The sequence below is a fragment of the Felis catus genome, chromosome A1 (assembly GCF_018350175.1).
Source record: "Felis catus isolate Fca126 chromosome A1, F.catus_Fca126_mat1.0, whole genome shotgun sequence".
NCBI classification, from domain to species: Eukaryota; Metazoa; Chordata; class Mammalia; order Carnivora; family Felidae; genus Felis; species Felis catus.
The window spans coordinates 113,311,712-113,333,062 of NC_058368.1; the positions used below are offsets into that span (position 1 = coordinate 113,311,712).

Below are 21,351 nucleotides of genomic sequence, written 5' to 3' on the forward strand. Positions count from 1 at the left end.
TCTACAATTAAAACAAAACAAAACAAAACAATCTGACAATACCAATTGCTGGCAAGGATGCAAAGCAACAGACACTCTCATTACTGGTAGTGTGAATACAAAATGGTATTGTGACTTAGGAAAACAGTTTGGCAAAGTCTTTTAAATCTAAGTATCTTACCATGTGATCCAGCAATAGCACTCCTAGGTATCTGCCCAATTAATGTGAAATATTATACCAACAGTCAGAAAAGCTACATTAAAATGTATCACCTTTATTCGTAATTGCACAAACTGGAAACAACCAAGACGTCCTTCAGTAGGTGAATGGATAGATTATGAAAACACCTATACGACGGGGTACGATGCATTGATAAAAAGGAACAAATATCAAGCTACAAAAATATGTTTGAATCTTATATGAATATTGCTAAGTGAACACTGGTCTTTAAAAAAAGGTTACGGCGCAGTCGGTTAAGCGTCCGACTTCAGCCAGGTCACGATCTCGCGGTCCGTGAATTCGAGCCCCGCGTCGGGCTCTGGGCTGATGGCTCGGAGCCTGGAGCCTGTTTCCCATTCTGTGTCTCCCTCTCTCTCTGCCCCTCCCCCGTTCATACTCTGTCTTTCTCTGTCCCAAAATTAAATAAACGTTGAAAAAAAAAATGAAAAAAAAAAAAAGGTTACACAATGAATGGTTCCATTTTTATGACACAAAACCATAGAGATAGTACATTGGTTCTCAGGGATTTGAGGTGGGGAAGTGGGAGTGGTTAAAAAGTGAAGCACAAGGAATTTTCTCAGAGTGGTGAACCTATTATTCATGATACTGTAAGGGGGGGGGGGATATATGACAATATAAATGTGTCATGAGCCACAGAACACTGTAGCAGAAAGGGAACCTTAATGTATGCCAATGTTCGAAAATCTTTTACAAAGTCGGGAGACCCTAGGATGAAATGCAAAATGTGAAAACACAATCTACATGGATTACAAAACGTGCTGACCTGAGTAGTTTGGAAATAAGTGGAGACTGTAAGACTAAAGGCAAAATGACATAAGCACTGTGCTCTGACTGATAAAGTCGTTTCCCATAGAGGTAGGGGTTAACAGTCCTGAGACCACTCTACAAGCATATTGGAACTGAAGAATTAAGTAAACGGATTGCAGATGCTGGGAGCCCAGTTTCTCACTGATGGAGAAGGAAATTAAAGACAAACAAGGGAGGGGGCTAGAATGATCCATGTGCTCATGGATCCAAGTTGAGGACATCACTATGAATTCGTGTTTAGCTTAATATAGATAAGGATGGATTCCTATAGAATTTACAGGTCTATGCATATGTTTATCAGTATACACACATATACTTCCTTGCCCTGTCGGCTGAGAAGGCAGAGAAACAACATTCTAGTAGTAATGAGCACACCCAGTGCCGAGTTGCCCAAATCTTGGTTTCTAATACGATTCTCCAATTAAAGGAACCAGGGCTACCTGGCAAAATGGCTGGGATAAGGAATAGACGAGATGAGCCTGAGGCAACTTGTAGCACCAGAAAGTAAACAAGTGTCCAAAAATAAGTAAATAAAATAAACAAAATGAGAGTATATCAAAGGGACAAAGGACCCAAGAGAAGGAGCTCCCAAGTCCAAAGCTGCAATAATTTGCACAACAAAATCTTAGGATTGGACTGATTTAATAGTTAGTATTGGATTGTAACCTCAGGTACAAAATAAATGCTTATGAATCCATAAATGAATGATTGAATGAATGAACAACTGATTTAATAGTTAGTATTGGATTGTAACCTCAGGTACAAAATAAATGCTTATGAATCCATAAATGAATGATTGAATGAATGAACAAAGAAATCAATCTCTGGTGAAGAATTTCAAATAATTTATGGAGACACTTCATCCTCAAGGGGATGGAGGATTAACTGCCCACTCACTGTGCACAGTGACTTCCACCAGAGTGGACAGTATGAAAAGGAAGGAAAAGAGTAGCATTTACAGTAGACAAACCTGAAAAATACCACCTCAGCCAGGTGATCAAGGTTCACATTGACAGCGTTAAGCCATACTGATAATAGGCACCCTTGATGTGATACAACGATGTCACTGTACCTCAGTGGTCTTCCTCCCCAAAACCCGTAACTCCAGTCTAATCATGAGAAAAACATCAAACAAACCCCAACTCATGGACGTTCTGGGGAAAAAAAAACTGACTAGTATACCTCACAATTGTCAAGGTCATCAAAAACAAGGAAAATCTGAGAACATGTTCTAACCAGAAGCCTCAGGAGACATAATGACTAAATATACCGTAGTATCATGGGTGAGATTCTGGAACAGAAAAAGGAAATGAGGTAAAAACTAAGGTAATCTAAATATGGACTTTAACTGATTTAATATATCCATATTGGTTCATTAAATGTGACAAATGTACCACACCAATGTAAGATGATGCTAAGGAGAAAGTAGGGGCAGCAGGGTTTATGGGAACTCTACTATCTCTGCAGTATTTCTGTAAATCTAAAACTTTTTCTAAAATAAAAAGCTTATGTAAAAAAAAAAAAAAGAACATTATAGTAATGAGTCCAGGAAATAGAATTTTATTGGATACCAATTTCTGGAAATCAAAGGGTCATAGTGATCTTCCCTACCTTGGCTATGGTAAATAATGCTGCAATAAACAAAGGGATGCACATCTTTTTGAATTGTGTCTTAATTTCTTTGGACAAATACCCCGTAGTGGAATTATTGCATCATAGGGTATTTCTCCTTTTAATTTTCTGAGGAACCTCCATGTCGCTGTCCATAGCTGCTGCATCAAATTACATTCCCACCAACATATCCAAGGGTTCTTCACCCTAAGTATCCATTGATAAATGAACGAATAAGGAAAATGTGGTGTATATATATATATATATATATATATATATATATATATACATATATATATATACATACATACACAAGCATGAACACACACACACAAAATCTCTCTCTCTCACACACACACACACGCATACACACACACACGCATACACACACACACACACACACACACACTGGAATATTATGCAGCCATAAAAAGAGTCAAATCTTGCCATTTACAACAGCACGGATGGACTTAGAGCCTATTATCCTAAGCAAAATAAATGAGACAGAGAAAGACAAATACTATACGGTAATATGATTGCACTCATATGTGGAATCTAAAAAAATCAAACGAATGCATAAACAAAGAGCAGAACGAGTCCTATAAATAAAGAGAACTGATGGTTGCCAGAGGTAGGGAGGTAGATGGGAGAGAGTGGGGAAGGTGTGCAGATGGGCAAAACGGATAAAGGGGAGAGGGAGACACAGGCTACCAGTTACGGGATGAGTAAGTCGCGTGAGTAAAAGGCACAATGTAAGGAATACAGGCGGTGATAGTGTAACGGTGTCGTATGGAGACAGACGAGTACCTATGCCGTTGATGACCAGAGCGGAGCGTATAAACTTGTGGAATCACTCTGTTGTATACCTGAAACTAATGCAACATTGTGTGTCGATTTACTCAAATAAAGTATTTGATCTATTACTTGTTTCAATGTTTATTTATTTATTCTGAGAGAAAGAGAGAGCACAGGGAAGAGACAGAGAGAGGGGGAGACAGAGAATCCGAAGCAGGCTCTCTGTACTGTCCGTGCAGAGCCAGATGCAGGGCTCGGTTCCATGAACCACGAGATTATGGCCTGAGCTGAAATCAAGAGTCGGACGCTTAACCAATTGAGCTACCGAGGCACCCCAAGTATTTTTTTTTAAAAAGGTCCATAATGATCTGAAGACGAAGAATGACAAAAATTAATGAACCCAAGGAAGTGAGAGGCCTCTGTGCTAGTGACAGATGAGGCATTCCCCAACCCAATCACAGAGAAACAAACTGTGCAAAGGCCTTCACAAGCCCTCATTCAAATTTGTGCCCCAGAAAAACGTAAAGTCACTATCCTATGGGTTTCTTGGTAAAGCAGTATCATTTACTCCATTCTGGAAGTTTCAGCCAAAGCAATAAGACACAAAAAAAGAGGTTTAGCGTACACGTGATTAATGGAATGAAGTGCTTTATTAAAGCCCAGGCTCTGGAGTTGATTGATTGGGTTCAGTTGGATTGATCTTGGCTCTGCTATTTATTTGCTAGATATGTGACTCCGAGCCATTTCAATGAGCCAAAGTCCATTCTCTCACCTTTAAAGTGCAGAGAAGAGTACCACCTATCACTGGGCTTCAGAATGGTTAAAGGAAACATACATACAATACACAATGTCTAGCTCTAGTGAGTAATCAATAAATGGCAGCTCTATCTTAAAACCCACATGGGAAAGAAGATAAAATGGCCATTATCTCCGGAGGAGACTGCCTGCGATAGACAATCCAAAACGATAAAATAAAAAACCATCAGAGTCGAGACTTCCTATTTGAAAGAAATAATAATTTTAACAAAAATAGAAAACAGATTTCATTCACAAAAAGCAGTCCCAAACATCCACTCTCCAGCTATAGATGTAATGAGAAATACAGGAGCCTCTATGAAAGGAAACTGCAGACATTTCCGGAGGAAATTTGGAAAGAGAGACGAGTCGTGTTTCCAGATGGAACAACTTAACTGTAAAGTTATCAGCTTGCCTCAAATTACTTTGAAATTCAATCTAAATCTCATCTTCTGAAAGTTTTCAAAATGATTTCTAATATTATCTGGGAGAACAGGCGAGAAGAGCCATAAAAATTGTGGAAAAGAGAGGAACTTGTTACACGAAAAGATGAATTACAGAGTAAAAACCATTACGAAAACTAGCTATTTAGAAGAGAGAGAGAAAAAAAAAAGAACACGTCACTCTCTCTCTCATAGTGCACCCCAGAATCAGCTGTAGATTGATTAAAACAGTATTTTTTCAACTCGTGGTCACAATCCATGAGTGGGTTATAAACACAGCTTTCTAAAATATGAAGGATAATGACAGAGAGTAGGAAAGAGCAAGCATTATGTAGAGTAAGAATGAGTGCTGCTTGGAGGAAGCTTTCACTACACTGGCTCACAGTATCAACTATTTCTTCCTGTTCAAATGCCACTGGCCTAATGCATCAAACATGAAAAATTCAAACCATGAAAAGAACAAAATGAAAACATAGCTGAACTTTTTATCTGGCCTCAGAGTTGGGGAGAGATTTCTAAGCATACATCAAAGCCAGAAACTCCAAAAGAAAAGAATGATAGACCTGCCTGGGTGAGAACATCAAAACCTGAGTCTATCCGAAAACACCATTAAAGGCGAATGACAGATCGGCGGAAAAAATGTGAAATATATACGATGGATTCATATCCTTAATATGTAAAACAATCCCCTTATAAATTACTGAGAAAAAGACTCAGACCCTAAAAGGGAAAGCAGAGGGTATATGAGAGAATTCATACAGAAGAATTATAAATAGCCTGTATTTTTTTTTCATGTCGATGAAAACATAAAGTTAAATCTGCACCATAGTCAAAGAAGTAAAAATAAATAAATAAATAAACCTCTGACAGAGTCAGGTAATTGTCTCCCAACATCCATTCTTCTGCTTTTCTTTAATACCAGGAACTTTGCTTTTTAGAGAGCTTGTTGCTTTCTAGTTTAAAAGTCTATATTCCTCACCATCCAGGTAGGGTCGTGCAACGAGACTCAGAAAAAATGCAGACTGAGTTGGCCAGTGAGATGGAAGGAGGATTACATCCAGATTCACAGAGGTCTGCTAGAAGAAAAGTAGTGTGCCCGTATTTGCTCTTCCCTTTTCCCTGTTGAATGGATTACAGGTATAATGGCTGGAGCTCTAGCAGGCATGCTGGCCCAAGAGGATGCACCCTAAGGTTGACAGAGTAACAAGATAAAAGCGTCCTTGATGATTCAGATGCTCGCATACCAGCCCTCATTATCCTACTACTTGACTTGTTTTCTAGGAAAATGAAGTAAACCGTCTTGTGCTTAAACCACTGCTATTTGAGCACTGGAGTGTGGGTTATGTACAGCACATTCAAATCTTAACTAAAGAAAGTACAAAAATTATTTTAAAAATTATAGTCTCAGGGCGCCTGGATGGCTCAGTTGGTTAAGCGTCCGACTCTTGATTTCTGCTCAGAAACTGTGATCTCACAGTTTCACAAGTTGGAGCCCCTCGTCTGTGCTGTCAGCACAGAGCCTGCTTGGGATTCTCCCTCTCTCTCTGCCCCTCCCTCGCTCATGCTCTGTCTCTCAAAATAAAGAAATAAACTTAAAACAAATTATAGTAAGTGTCTTTTCAACTGGCATTCTTAGACATTGCTTATGGTATATTTTTTTCCGTGAGAAATTTGTGCTAGTGTGTAACAACAAAAGAGTTTTAAGCTGCATATCCTTGTACCCAGCAATTCTGCTCGGAACGTAGCCTACGAAAATAATTAAGATATGTGCAAAATTAATACACAATGATGTTCACAAAAGTGGTGTTTGTAATAATGAAAAATTAGAGAGAAGCTAAATGCTTAATAATAGAGGACTAGTTATAAAAATTACAGTACATTTATAGAATCAGACACCACACAGCCATTAAAAATCAAGTTTTAAAAGAATAATTGATGACATGGAAATATTATTAAGTATTAAGCTAATAATAAATATTTTAAGGTAGTACACGATTATACTGAGTTCGGGAGAGCACAGGCAATTTTCAGCCTTTATTCTTTGTGTTTTTCAGAATTTCCCAAATGCTAAGAAAAAGGTATAACCCAGCAGTTTTGTTTTTTTTTTTTAAGGTTACTAAAAAATCTATAGGTGTCTACTCCCTTTGGCCACAGAGCTGCCTGCTCCAGCTGGGCGGTTCCTTCTGCTCACCTTCACGGACAGCGTGTTCCAGCTCAACACGCCTGGCTAGTTTGCACCTTGGAATATGCTTTCTGCTTCCCTACGAGTAGTCCTTGCAAGGGATGAGGAACGGCTGACACAGGACCATACTTCACTTAAGGTCAGATGTTCCCACTACAAACCAACCTAAGCCCCTGCGTCTAGTGCTGGAACCTACGATGCTTCTGAGACACTCAGAGTATCTCCTTGCAGTCTGAGTGATGCTCCTGATGCCATCTCAGGTCTCCCCTTCCCCAGATACCAAGATGTCATTGTCCTTGACTCCCTGGGAGCTCCTGGCCTCAGGCCAATATTGCCTGTCTGGAAGCAAATGGTATTTAAAAGGAACGTGTTCTATGTTGATTAGAAAATGTGTTTAGGGGCGCCTTGGTGGCTCAGTTGGTTAAGGGTCTGACTTTGGCTCAGGTCCTGATTTCTCAGTTTGTGGGTTCGAGCCCCGTGTCAGGCTCTGTGCTGACAGCTTGGAGCCTAGAGCGTGCTTCAGATTCTGTGTCTCCCTCTCTCTCTGCCCCTCCTCTGTTTTTGGGCTTGCTCTCGCTTGCACTCTCTCTCTCTCAAAACTAAACATAAAAAAAAAGAAAAGAAAAGAAAATGTGTTTAGCTGCAAGTAACAGAAAACTTGATTAACAGTGGCATATGTTCATGGAACTTTACTCTGTGACATAAGAAGTTAGGAGATAGGCAGCAAGGATGTCAGTTCAGCCTGGACCCACATTCTTTCTGTGTTTCTGCTCAGTCATTTTCAGCGGGTAGACTTTATCCACAGGCTTCTCACCTTGTGGTCACAAAATGGTTGCTGAAGCATCACACAAACCTCTCCAGGAAAAAGGGACAGCTGTGCATGAAAGCGAAAACTTTCTCAGTGACCTCCAGAAGGCTTCACTGGGGTCTAATTTGGTAGGACTGACTCAAAGGGTCCTCAGCTGAGGAGAGACTGGGACATTGGGAACAATGCTGGACACACTCGCCCTCAAAGAAAACCAGAGCTGAGAATGGGAAAGACAGCTAACAGTGCCTGCTACATGTTGGCAAGACGTTCTAGAACCCCAAAGTCTTTGGGAAAGGCAGTGTGTTACCAAACTGCACAAAGAGGAGATCAAGTTATTCCCGCCCACAGGGTGGTGTGTGTGTGTGTGTGTGTGTGTGTGTGTGTATTAACCTAATGAAAGAGTGAAAACTGATACTCCTTGAGCACCTATGAGAACCAGCTGCTTTCATACTTATGTCCTGGAATCGACTTCGCTCTCATAATGACCTCTGCAAATAGCCCTTATTTACTTTGCTTTTGCAGATGAGGAAAGGGGGACTCGGAGAAACTAAGCGGCCCACCCAAAGCCACAGCTAGTAAGTCCTAGGGCGGGACTTCAATCTCATGACTGCCTGCGTCCAGAGCCCATGCTTTCTCTAGCACCCGACAAGTATACACCTCGCGAGTTCTATCATTTGTACCTGATAGGCAAATAATGGGGCAGAGTAAGTATGAACGACTTGGCACCCAAACTTGTAGATACATAGTTGAGGACTCATGGGAGGTCTGATGGAAAGCACCCATCTATAAGAAAGGGAAGGCAGTAGGTATGCTAGTGACCATGACTGTGACCTCTCCCCTAACTACTGCTCATGGGCAAAGAGACAACAACAGCAGGACTCCTGAGGGCAAAGTATTCAGCTGTGGTTATCACAAAAAGGGACTGGGGAAAATGACCCAGAGACTTTAGATGCCAACCTGAATCAGAAGTCTCAGAGTAAACCCAGAAGTAGGTCTGTCTCTACCTTAGGTAGGATAATCAGTAACTCATAACATACACCAGGTAGAAAGGCACCCAATTTAACCTGGATATTTGCTTATTTAAATACTGCTCCAATGAAATGTGTAACACATCTCTTACAAACTTATATTTATACTCAGTTGTGTTCATTCATTCAACAGACCCTAGGCTAGGGATATAATGACAAATAAGTGAGACAAAGTCCCCGCTTTCAAGGTCATAATCTAGTGCTTAGACAATGCCAGTGTATCAATGGTTACAAATGTAACAGTTCAATATTTTTAAGTTAGTTTCCTTGTCTCAACTACCTGAGATGAAGTCTAGCCCTTCTGACCACTGAGACTATAATAGCAGTGGGTCAAAAGTATGACAAAGTACTCAGAAAGCAATAAAAAGCCTTTGGAATAGCAGACTTATAAACCCAAATCCATAAAAAGATAGGAAACATCCCAGCTCTAGACAACTGTCACCTTGGGACATAAGTGAGTTCCACATGAAGATACACGAACGACGTTATTATTGATATTAAGAGTTGTTATCCCACTTAGGGGAGAGACAGCACAGGACCTGGGCACAGAGTAGCCATTTAATAAATGGTGGATGGGTGACTGATGGATAGATGGACAGATGAAGGGATAGACAGATGGACACAAAGAAAGATGACCAGATGGATGGATGAAGACACATCATCACTACCTCCAAACTCAATCAGTGCCCTCAATTTTAGAAAACGAAACAAAAGAGATTAGCTGTCAGAACAGCGCCTTAAGCTTTAAATTTTGATTTTAAATTTTTTTTTTAATTTTTTTTTCAACGTTTATTTATTTTGGGGACAGAGAGAGACAGAGCATGAACGGGGGAGGGGCAGAGAGAGAGGGAGACACAGAATCGGAAACAGGCTCCAGGCTCTGAGCCATCAGCCCAGAGCCCGACGCGGGGCTCGAACTCACGGACCACGAGATCGTGACCTGGCTGAAGTCGGACGCTTAACCGACTGCGCCACCCAGGCGCCCTAAATTTTGATTTTAAATAGGGCTTAGAGAACTGTGGAAGCAAGGTACGTGAAGTCACTGATCGGTGTTATTTTCGTTCACTACGTTTTCCTGAACTGGAGCTTCCTATTAGACACAGAGGTAATCAGTATTTACCCCAGCTACTTCACAACATAGAAATATGTAGGATTCTTGTACCGGCAGCTCTCGATCCAAACGAGAGCTTTTGCTAGCTCCAGATACTCCCCCTCTGCCCAGAAACGTTCTCTGTGTTCTCACGAGAGCCTGAGCAAAGTAGGAACAGAATGTTCTATTCCAAAAGATACTACACTTCGGTCATCCAGGCAAAAATATTTGCTTCCAGAGACACCTTGAGCCCTTTTCCTAAGCTAGGGAGGCAGGACACAGGGAGAGAGGAGACTTGCCTGAGGCTGGGTTGGAAGTTGCCTTCTGTTCCCAGTCCAGAGGGGCCAGCAACACACACAAGTTAAGTTCCAGCCCGAGGCCAAGCCCCAGAATGACTGACTCAAGGAAGGCCACAGACTGGCAGCTTGGAATCACTGAGCCTGCCTCTTTGGCTTGGGGACAAAATTCACTTATGATACCCAATTTTTTCAGGCATGTGAAAGTGCTTTAAAGACTCTAACAGTCTACACATGCCATCAGTTCATTCCTTCCGCAATGATGGAAGGTATGGCCTAACCTATGCCTTGCAGTGGCCTATGCACTGTGCCCAGCCCACTGAGCAGTCTGTAGGGAAGGCTGGGGCCTACGTCCCCAGGGGAGAGGACAGACCGACAGGTGCAAATCACAGACGGGAGCCTGCCAGGTGAGGCACCCCACAGCAGCCAGCCTTTAATACCTAGGGAGGCTGGGAAGGGGAGGGAGGCTCAACGGAAGGGCAGATGCCAGCTCTTGGTGCTTGGGGACAGCCAGCAGTACCCCCACTGTGAAGGAACTTGGCCACAGACTGGGATCAGGCCAATGGAGTAGGGGGACCCGATATTGTCCTCCCAAAACTACAGTCCTGGAGCTCTGAACAATCCCTGTGGATTAGCCCGGTTTAAGACCGAGTCTCCTAAATCCTAAAATCTGGAGAGATGTATGGACAGGGATCCAGACCTCTTCAGCCTCAGTAATGCCTCTCAGGGGAATAGTTCCATAGAATTAATAGCCTCGTAAAATGACAGGATTTTTTTTTTTTTTTTTTAATGTGGCTTCAAGTAATTTCTTGTAAGGCATTTTTTGGAGTATTTCTTATCCCTGTGCATTGGTACATGATCAGCATTCCAATCAAATCTCCTGTCTGCACTAATTCTCTGGTCGAACTTCTAAATCTAGTTTCACAGTATCGGTATCCCCTGCCTAGTGATTTGAGAAGGTGGGGAGACTCCCATCCCTTGCTGGGGTGGGACCCACCCCACTTGTTGGCCTCGCTCCACCTTTTGCAAAGAGCCTTTGAAGACACTCGACCATAGACGATGCATAGCCAGGCCAAGAGGCCAAAGCAGTCTCAAGGCTGGCATGGGAGGAAAGAGACCCTTGGAACTGCCTTCGTGGGATGCCCAGACACATGAGTAACAGGAGCGCTACACTGGTTCCTCGCACTGATCCTTCCACACAACAAAAGCTAGTCAGTATGAGGGACCAGCCCCCAACACAACCTGCCACTGCATCACTGGGACATCGGAAAGCAAGAATTCTCACATCCAAGGACCCCCCGGTCCTTCTCATCACCTCCGATCCACTCCAGTCCTGCACCTCCCAGAAGTTCACCTAAATGGCTCTGAAGTTCTCTCTCCCTGGAGCACAGTGGAGGCCTTGAAATCATGAGAGCAGGCTGCTCTGCTCTTGCCGCAAAGCTCCTTCTTGTCCGGCAGGAGGGTCCCTCGGGCCTACCGCTGTGGGGTTAGGAGAGGAGCACACGCTTTGACCCTCGTGACGCCACCAGGATTTCTATCTCTCGCCTCCCCCTGTCTCCTCAGACTGAAGAGATCTGGGCAGTTGTTTTGTTTATTTTCCTGCACTCCCAACCGATGTGAATATCTGGAACCACGTACGCAACCCACTGCTTATTCTGCGCTGTAGCCGGCATCGTTCAACATCACGCAGGTTAAATCATCAAAGGGACATTTCTGCTTCCGCTGTGTCTAACTGCCACGTTTACTTTTGCAGCACAGAATCGCCATCATCACCATTAAGATAATGAGGAGGAGGACAAAACAGCTGTAGGTTTTGAACTCCACCTCTATAGTTAAAATTGAGTTCACTCCAATCTCCCCACACCTGTCAGAGTGCTGGCACACCTTCCCATGCTCCCCACGTGGCCAAGGTTCCCACCACCTCTCTCAGATCTAAGGAAAGGGCCCACCCACATTTTCCTAAGAAGCTGGCCTTGTGGGATTGCAGCCACTTGCTTTCTTCCGATTATAATTTCGATTTTTTTTTTTTTTATTGTAATGCCATCTTTTCTTTTCGATAGATAGCAGGGCGATGGGGAAACAGTCGACGTCGGGACAGACTGCAAATGAATTTTTATCTTTAAGGAGCTGGGTCGGAAACTCGCAGCTATCAGAAAAGCATAATACGGTGGTGAGCGATGAGCCCGTGCCAGCGTTTTGATAAACTTCAGACAGCTAAGTGTGCTCGCAGAAAGGAAGAGGAGAAAACGAGCAAGGACGTTAATTCTCTCACCTTGGAAAAGGCCCGTCAGAGAGTGCTGGGCTCTCCGGGAAGGAGTGCACGCTCTGAGCGCAGAAAGCAAGGCGAGGGGTAGTTTCAAAGGTGCGGCTGCACGTGTGCGTGTTTATTTTTCTTTTTCCAAAGGAAGACTCTGCCCTTTCAGGGCACGTTCGGTTTAGGTTAAGAACACAGTCTGATGGGAGCGTAAGAGAACAAGTTCTAAAAAAGCCTTCAAATCCCTGCTCTGTCATTTATTAGCCATGTGGCCTTGGGCAAGGTACTGAATGCCCCAGATCTCAAACGTTCTCACCAGCAACAGAGATGACATTAGTTGGCCGGAAGAATGAAACGTTCACACACCACGTGCTTAGCCCAGTACACACAGTCAGCACCTTATACAGATTATCTCTTGTCCTCATAAATCATGTGGTTGCTCTTTTAAACACTGTGAGCTATGGTACATCTATACAAAGGGCAACTCCTAAAAAGAATGAGGTAGAGACACTCAACAGTGGACAAATGACTATGGAGAATCCAGACAAAACACCCTCGTGGAACTTCCATTCTAGCTGGGCAACGCACGACAATACACGAAGGAGGTCAATCTAATATGGTAGAAGGTGATAAAGGGCACAGAGAAAAACAAAGGACGAAAGGGGGTAAGAACTTCCAGGGGGTTCCTGAGAAGGTGACATCTGTGTAGAGGCGATGGACGGAGCGAGCTGTGCAGGTGTCTGGGAAGACGGGCCAGGCAGTGCGAAGCCCCGAGGCAGGGGCACCAGGGAGTCACCTGAGGGCCCCCACGGAGGCCTGCGTGCCTAGAGCCCAGCAGGCAGAGGGTGCAGCGGCAGAAGACGGGTGCAGAGACACAGGAGGGGATGTAATCATATTGAGCCTTGCAAGTCACTGAAAGGATGCTAGCTCTACCTCTGAACAAAGATGGGAAGTCACTGGTGGGTCTTGAACAGGGGATTACACAATTTGACTTACATTATACAGAACTGGTTTAACTCCTACGTTTGAAAGAGAGGGCAGGGGCCCGGAGATCAAATAGGGAGCAATCAAACTAAAAGACGAGGATGTCGCAGACCACTGGGGTAGTGGCAGTGGAGGAAAAAAGTGGCAGCTGTATTCAGAAGGCTTGAACACAGAATCAACAGGATGATAGCATGGGAGACAAAGAAGATCTTCTTTTTCAGCAAATCAAAATACGGAGGCACCATTTATTCAGATGATAAACACTGCAGGAGGAAGGAGCAGATGTGGGGCAAAGATGAGGGGTTTGATTATGGCCGTTAAGCTTGATATGCCCGCGGGCATCAAATGGAAACGCTGAGCAGTCATGATATATTTAAATCTGGAGTACCAGGCAGCGGGGCAGGCAGGGCGGCTACAAGGAAGGATGAAGGGGGACAGACAGACGCCCTCACACACACATCCGTGTGTACTTAGATGAAGACATATCTATGATGCAAAAAAAGGGGCAGGGTACAAAATATTACACAGAACATAATCCTGATTTGGGATGAGTAAGGCTTATAAAGTATGTTAGTATATGTGTACTGAAAATAATTAGAAGCGCAGGCAACAGAAAGCTAATGGAAGGGAAATCTGAGACACTTTTGCCGTATCATTTAGATTTTAAAGAAGAATATGCATTAATTTATAAACTAAACAAGTAATGGCAAGAGAAGAGTACTGCTTGCGTGAATTTTCAAAGCCGTTAATTTGTAGCACAGACCTTCTCCGGATTCCAGTTACGACAGTGGCCCCCCTCTGCCTCAGTTGACCCTTCTCTCTCTTCGTATCTTTGGCTCGATCTCTCTCCAATCAGTTGCTGCCTAGTAGGCTTGCAAATGACCAGGAGAAGCTCTGTTTTTGCAGAGCTGAACGCACAGAAGAGTAAGAACCTGAGTTTGGAGCCAAAGTCAGCAGTTACTCAATACTCCAAGAGCCCCGACTAGAAAGTTTTTCTTCTTTGCAGTTGCCAATTCAACTCTGAAGTTTTTCTTTTTTTTCTTTTAAGGTCACGGCATTTAGAATAACAAGGCCCTAAAAATTAAATGTTGCTTTACATGTTTAATTTCTGGCTACAGTGTAGCACTAAGAAGTGAATGAAGCTGAATGGGGATGGAGAGGTTAATACAAACTGCTTTTAAATTGCAAGTTTGCAAGCCCTGGGCCTTCACCCTGTCACACAATAGGCATTAAAGAAAAATGTTCTTTCCTGGATACAAAGATAAACCTCCATTTTGCTGGGAGCCTCTGCAGCAGCAGCAGGATTCTTTTAGGATTTTTCCATTGAGACATTACAGCCAGGAAGAACTCTTTATCCCGTCTCTGTGGCACCACCTCCTGTTTGCGTTTTAATACTTTTCCCCGACTCTACTTGTGATAAGTAATGGAATTAGACAACCGTCTGTCAACCCGGGACTTTTTTCCCCGAGAATCTAGCCCTCAGGTTGAAATCACCATTTGAGAAAAGAAAATCACTGTGGACTATTTTTCTACGGTTTCAAATAGCTCAGCTGCAGGGAAGTTGTTATTTCCTCTTTAGCACGCACACCCTGCTGGAAAGACCTGTGGCACCCTTTCCTTCCCGGCCTGAACCAATCGTGCCCCTGCCCCCTGCCCCTTGCCCCGCCTCGCCCCTACCTCCCAGCACCTGTCAGGCCAGGAAGGGATGAGGGTCCCAGCCTTCTGCAAAATGGCCGGTTGCCTGCTGACCCATATATCCCTTCTCTGAAAGCTAACGTGTGCCAACAGAAGCAAAGAAGGAGCTGTGCTGAGAGACAGGGATGTTCTCTCTACTTCCTCCTCCGGGGAAAGAGGAGGAGAGAAGTGGGAGAGATTCTGTAAAGCGCCTTCAAGACATTGCTGGTTGTGGGAAGCACAGTGACATTCTCTGCTTGATGGCTGACACTTCGAGATGTGGGCAAGTGAGGTGAGACCCTGACGAAATTAAATCGAATTCCCACCAAACTCAGCTACAGAGCCTCCACCCTGTTGCGAGTGCAGAGTCCCTAAGGGTGTACATGTGGCGGGACACAAAGGTACTAGCCTGGGAATCAAGAGGCTCAGGCCCTGAGACAGCCCTGTCCCTACCCAATGTCTGACCTCGGGCAACTTTCTTTCTCGCATTAGGCCTCCAGGCTCCTCTCTGGTAAATGGGACCAGCCCAAGGATCACTCACTGGTGGTCCAAGTCTTTCCCTACAGAGGCAAAGCAATGTGTTAAAGCGTAAAAACGGAGAGACTCTGGGAGAGATCTGAGGCCCCATCCCTTAGGCCTTCCCCGGGTCCTCATGGGAAACCCAAGGCACCATCAAGAACTCAAGGGTTCCATCAACGGAGTATGGGAGAAGATAAGCGTGATCTTTTCCTGATGTTATACCCTACAATTGCAAAATTTTCACCTCACCAAGGACAGAGCCTCAAATCCCTCCTTCAGATGCAGCAAAGCTGACAAGCCCAGGTCAGGGCCACGTGTTTTGTTTCTGTGAGAAAAGGGAGCAGAGGCAGGGTGGGCACAGGCTCAGGCTGGAAACAGGAGAAAAGTTGGCTTCTAAATATATCTCAAAGACTTAACGGAAAGAGACCTCTACCATCCCCTTAGATTTTCAACCACTGTAAAGAAATCAAGAAACAAGTACCTCACATTCCTTATACCCTTCACTGAGGGTTGAAGAAAAAGCAGCAGAAATAACCCCAGAACTAGAGTTAACGTCAGATATAAGAACTGACTTCCTAACTGGGTTGGGTGCTGGGTACTAGAAAATACCAAGAGAAATTCATATCTTTCCTGGAAGACTCCTAGAAAAAGCACAGAAATCCATGCCTAACACAGTATTTCAGTTTCATCTCCTTCTCTGTAATTTCTTTCTTTTCTTTTTTCTTTTCTTTTCTTTTCTGTTCTGTCCGTCCTTCCTTCCTTCCTTCCTTCCTTCCTTCCTTCCTTCCTTCCTTCCTTTCTTCCTCCTCTTCCTCCTCTTCCTCCTCCTCCTCCTCCTCCTCCTCCTGCTCCTCGACAATCATTTCTCTATAATCTATGGGCTGGACTGGCATAACAGAGAGGACAGATTTTAAAAAGCTATTTATTAAGTAACTTGTCCAAGGTCACAGGGCCACTGAGAGGTGTGAGAGGAAATATTCAGAGATGTTCAAGGATGACTCCACCCTCTACAATGTCTTTAGGGGCCACATCAAGGAGAGATGCCAGAAAAAAATCAAGAGAACAAATAACCACTTGGCTTTGCCTTCCTAGAAATGCTCTTAAAATTTAAAGCTGAGACAATACAGTTCTGATTTGCAACAAGGGGGTATGTTGCAATGCAAAAGACAAAAGGCTGGGAGAAGCAGAGTGCTGTGAGATGTGCTGTAAGATTTGCCAGAAAAGGCGTCAGATTCCACCCTCACACACCTTCAACAACTCACATCCAGTGATGATCCAAGCTGGGGCTACAAGAAGCAACATTTTGGGAAGGAGAAGAAGTGGTGGAGGCAGGTGAGCCCCGAGGAAAGGTTCTACTCCCCAGTGGTCTCCCCGTCTCCAACCCAACTCTGGGTCCCAGGCAGGGAAGAGGCACTTATGAAACCACAGGCAGGCGACCAGCTCCCAGCAACAAAGAGGATCTGGGTTCTCCTACCAACTGGAAATCCAATTTGGGGCAAGCCTGGTGAAAAGATCCGCTGCATAAAATACAAATGGCTGCCAAGCAGATCCAAGGACAGAGGGCTTGAGACAGCAGCCTCATCAATCTCTCTTGACACTAAAAGGTTATGGAAGTACATCCTCAAGTGTTCTGGGGCCCTGAAGGGGGCCAGAGAGGGGGCTGTGTGAGGACTAGTAAATCCAGAAGAGCAGGGCATAGAAGAAAGAGCACTCCGTATGACCTAATGGGCATGGTCAGCACAGGTCATACTGGGATCGCAAATGTCTCTCTTTGGATGCAAGGAGCATGCACTTCAGTTAGTTGGCTGGCCAACTAACTGGAGATGTTAACAACTCCATGCAGGTGGATGCCAGAGAAAGACAACACCAGGAGCCACTTCCCAGCAACGTAGCAGGGCTTAGGCCCTCACCCAACCCCTACTTCCTGCAACTGAGATACAACGGGGAATTAACAGAATTTATCTACAAGTGACTACATGACTGTTTTTGTTACCACAGAGAAACAAGGTTCAAAAGGGAGATGACATCAAACATAAAATGTTATCAACAACAGCCCTAATCGCCACACTTTTTTTTTTTTTTTAATTTTTTTTTTCAACGTTTACTTATTTTTGGGACAGAGAGAGACAGAGCATGAACGGGGGAGGGGCAGAGAGAGAGGGAGACACAGAATCGGAAACAGGCTCCAGGCTCCGAGCCATCAGCCCAGAGCCTGACGCGGGGCTCGAACGCACGGACTGCGAGATCATGACCTGGCTGAAGTCGGACGCTTAACCGACTGCGCCACCCAGGCGCCCCCCTAATCGCCACACTTTTGACACACCGCCATTTGTGAGCGTACGAAATGTTATGTCGGCAACAGGTCCAGAAACAAGACTGCTCCTGACACGGTGCAGAGCCCCAGTGCGTCTCAGGAAGCCAGAGGCTGCCACTCTCACCGCCTGCGGCTTCTGCGGGGTCAGTGTCCTTCATTTTACCTCTGATCTCCCCTTTCCGTCCCCTCTGTCCCCTTCATCCCACCTGCTACAACCTCAGCTTCTGAGAGCCTCATGCAAAGAAATGTCAAATCAAAGGAAGAGTCGGTCTTCCCTTGCCTTTGTCCAGGTAAAATGTTATCAATTTAAATGTCTCATTACAACAAAATGACCCTGGGGGCTTATCAATGCCGTCCCTGCCCATAATATGTCCTTATCCTCCAGGTGAACACCGATCAAATCTGTATTAAATAGGTAAGCCCTATACCCTGATAGGGGATTATACTCTCCTCCATGAGGATGTTGTTGGATATGGAATAAGTTAACTACAGCCATTCAGTCTTATCAGCAGGTAGTTTCTGCTTCCCCCTCAGGCTTATATAAAACTCCGCACTAAGACCCATCTAGAAAATGTGTCTTAAACCAAGGAGGACGGTCTCAAACCCTCACAGAAAGAACTGGACAAAGTTTGATCGATACTTCAAGTAACAGACTCATCACTGCCAGCTTCCCAGGTGATATTTCTTAGACAATTGCCAGGTAAGAGGAGAGCCAGTATTGAGTTCCAGGGCTCTTTCCAGGGCAGAGGCAGATGACTTCATAAAAGCAAACTGCTGACCCAAAAGCCAGCGGAACAAAAAATAATTACGCAGGACTAAAAGAACTGATGAAGGAAATATAATTTGGATTATTTGTCTGGGGATAGTGTTGGTATTACTTTTTATCGTCGTCATTTCTGATAGGTGTCTGAAGCCCCTTCTCATTCTTCCTGATTCATCTTTTACTATTAACCTAGTAGTTCACGCTTTTTCCAACATTTTCACTTGAAACATTTTTAAATGGCTTTCTTATTCTCACTGACCTTTCAGGATTCGTGAACAATACTCTTTTCAGAGTCTCTTTACTATTAATGGCAATGCAGTTACTCGCAAAGGTGCGGTAAGACTTTGTTCTGATTTTTACCACTACATAATCAAACAAATGCACGGTACACACAAGGCTGGACCTCGAGTGTCGTACTTGAGAATGAATCTCAATTAATCAGGTGTGACAAGCCCATCATTAAGAAATACGCACTGGGGTGCCTGGCTGGCTCAGTCAAGTGGGGCATACAACTCTGATCTCAGAAACAGGGGGTTCGAGCCCCATGCCGGGCATAGAGCTCACTCAAAAAAAAAAAAGGAAAGAAAACAAAGAGGTGTTGTACTTCATTTGGAGAACCCCAAAGCCTCCCCAGAAAACCAGTCTGTTACCTCATCATGGCAAATCAGGAAGCCTGTGCGGATTTGGGAGACCCTGAGGAGAGATGAATTCACCCCCTTGTACAGATATCACAGGCAAAATGGTGGAGGTGACTTTCTCGGGTTGGTTTCCTCCCTTCAGAAGAGAAGTGTAAATACAACCAGTAAACAACCCAACTGGAATAACAGAGACTATTATAACTTTTTAAGATTATTAAGAACTCCCCAGACAGAAGTGAATTTTCTGGATTTGGCAGCTGCTTTACACCACAGGGTTTTAGGTTCTCTGGCCACATTCCAAGGGGGTGTATGCATATGAATGAGCATTTCTTATTGCAGTTATAAAAATGAGTCAGGCCCAAACACCGTACAATCAGCTTTTGGTAATCAAGAGGAATTTACGGACGTTATTGGTGACCACAGCGCTGGTTTCCAAACTCCCTCCACGTTCCAAGCCAAACCTTCCAAAGAGCCTCTTTTTTTTTTTTTTAAAGTTTATTTATTTGAGAGAGAGAGAGAGAGAGAGAGAGAGAGTGCAAGTGCAGGGGAGGGGTGGGGAGAGAGAGAGAGAGAGAGAGGAGAGAGAGAGGAGAGAGAGAGAGAGAGAAAGAAAAGAGAGAGAGGAGAGGGAGAGAGAGGGAGAGAGAGGGAGAGAGAGAGGAGAGAGAGAGAGAGAGAGAGAGAGGGAGAGAGAACCCCAACCAGGCTCTGCACTGTGAGTGCAGAGCCCGATGTGGGGCTTGAACTCAAAAACCATGAGATCATAACCCGAGCTAAAATCAAGAGTTGGAGGCTTAACCAGGCACCCCTCGCCCCCACCAAAGAGCATCTTAACACAATACTCCTGTGGTTGCCACCATGAACAAATGCACATTCCAACATCTTCACCTATGTGCCCTGGAAAAGGCAATATGACCCACCAAGAGGGGAACATATAAACACACACACACCCTGATCGTCCTCTCCCATTACCAACAGAAGATGGTTTAGAAGGGGCATCTGTGCATGCGCACTCACTCGCTCACTCGCTCACACACAGAAACGTGCAACATTTTCCATGCAACAAGAGCTACGAGGGAGAAAGCCCAGTTCCACAGAAGGCAAACGCAAACCTCCATCTCGGGCCTCATCAAGGAAGGCTCGAAAAGGGGCCACGGCCATTGGGATGGCCTGACTTTCTCCGTCACCGAAACACCCAAATAAGCCCAACCTTTCCTTCCCCTCTCGGCCACGGAAGAGAATCAGCTGCCCCTGGAGAGGTATTCTCCTTTCATGTGCCCCTGGCTCTGTGCTGCATTCCCAGCAGATCATATTAATAAAGAAGTGCCTTTTGGGGGGAAAAGACTCTCCACGGTTGTGATGTCTCTACGGTTTCTGGTTTGAAACTTGGCCCTGAGAAGTTCAAAGGACTTAGAGATTAAAGTTCAAGGAAGACCAAGATGCACCCCAGGGCGGACCCTGTTCGAAGAGGCCAAAAGACCTGCTCTTCCCACGCCACAGCCAACTTGATCTCTCAAAGAGCCTAGTGCCTACCCTGGTCTAAGAGAATTATTTTCAAAGACTCTCAAGCTCTTCGTTTTCTTTTTAATGGTAGCTGAAGGCCGTTCAGCTCCAAGTTCCTGCACAAGCTGTAGTACTTGCCAAGTCTGTCCGCCGCGCCCCGCGTGGGCTCGAACGGCTGTGTTAAATGCCAGGTTGCTGGCATGAGGGCACAGCTGGGCCATGTAAAACTTCCTTCCACGGAAGCTCCTGCAATTCCCACTCACCGTTCTTTTCTGTCTTGTGTCTAGGCGGCTCGGGCTCCGGGAGACACGGACAGGGCCCATCACAGAGGATGGTGAGGCTCTTGCCAGTGGAACAAGCATGGAACTCCAACTTGCACTGCAAAAGAGAGACAGAACAGGCTTTAAGAATGCAGCCAGGGGCGCCTGAGTGGCTCAGTCGGTTAAAGCTCCTGACTCTTGATCTCGGTGCAGGTCGCGATCTCGCGGTTCGTGGGATCGCGCCGCGAGTCGGGCTCTGCGTTGACAGCACAGAGTCTGCTTAGGGTTCTTTCTCTCCCAATCCCAATCTCACTCTGCCCCTCTCCCGCTCTCCCTCTCAAAATAAATAAACATAAAAAAAAAAAAA

At 44.7% G+C, this 21,351-nt stretch overlaps 1 protein-coding gene across 2 annotated transcripts in view; it reads right to left on the minus strand.

The window, feature by feature from the left end:
• Positions 1-21,351, minus strand: part of SPOCK1 (SPARC (osteonectin), cwcv and kazal like domains proteoglycan 1) — a 519,342-nt gene that overhangs the window by 67,756 nt on the left and 430,235 nt on the right. For both annotated transcript variants that reach the window (XM_023255519.2, XM_023255527.2), the window contains one exon: positions 20,988-21,102. In XM_023255519.2, coding sequence (XP_023111287.1) covers positions 20,988-21,102 — 115 coding nt within the window. The remainder of the gene's footprint in view (positions 1-20,987; positions 21,103-21,351) is intronic.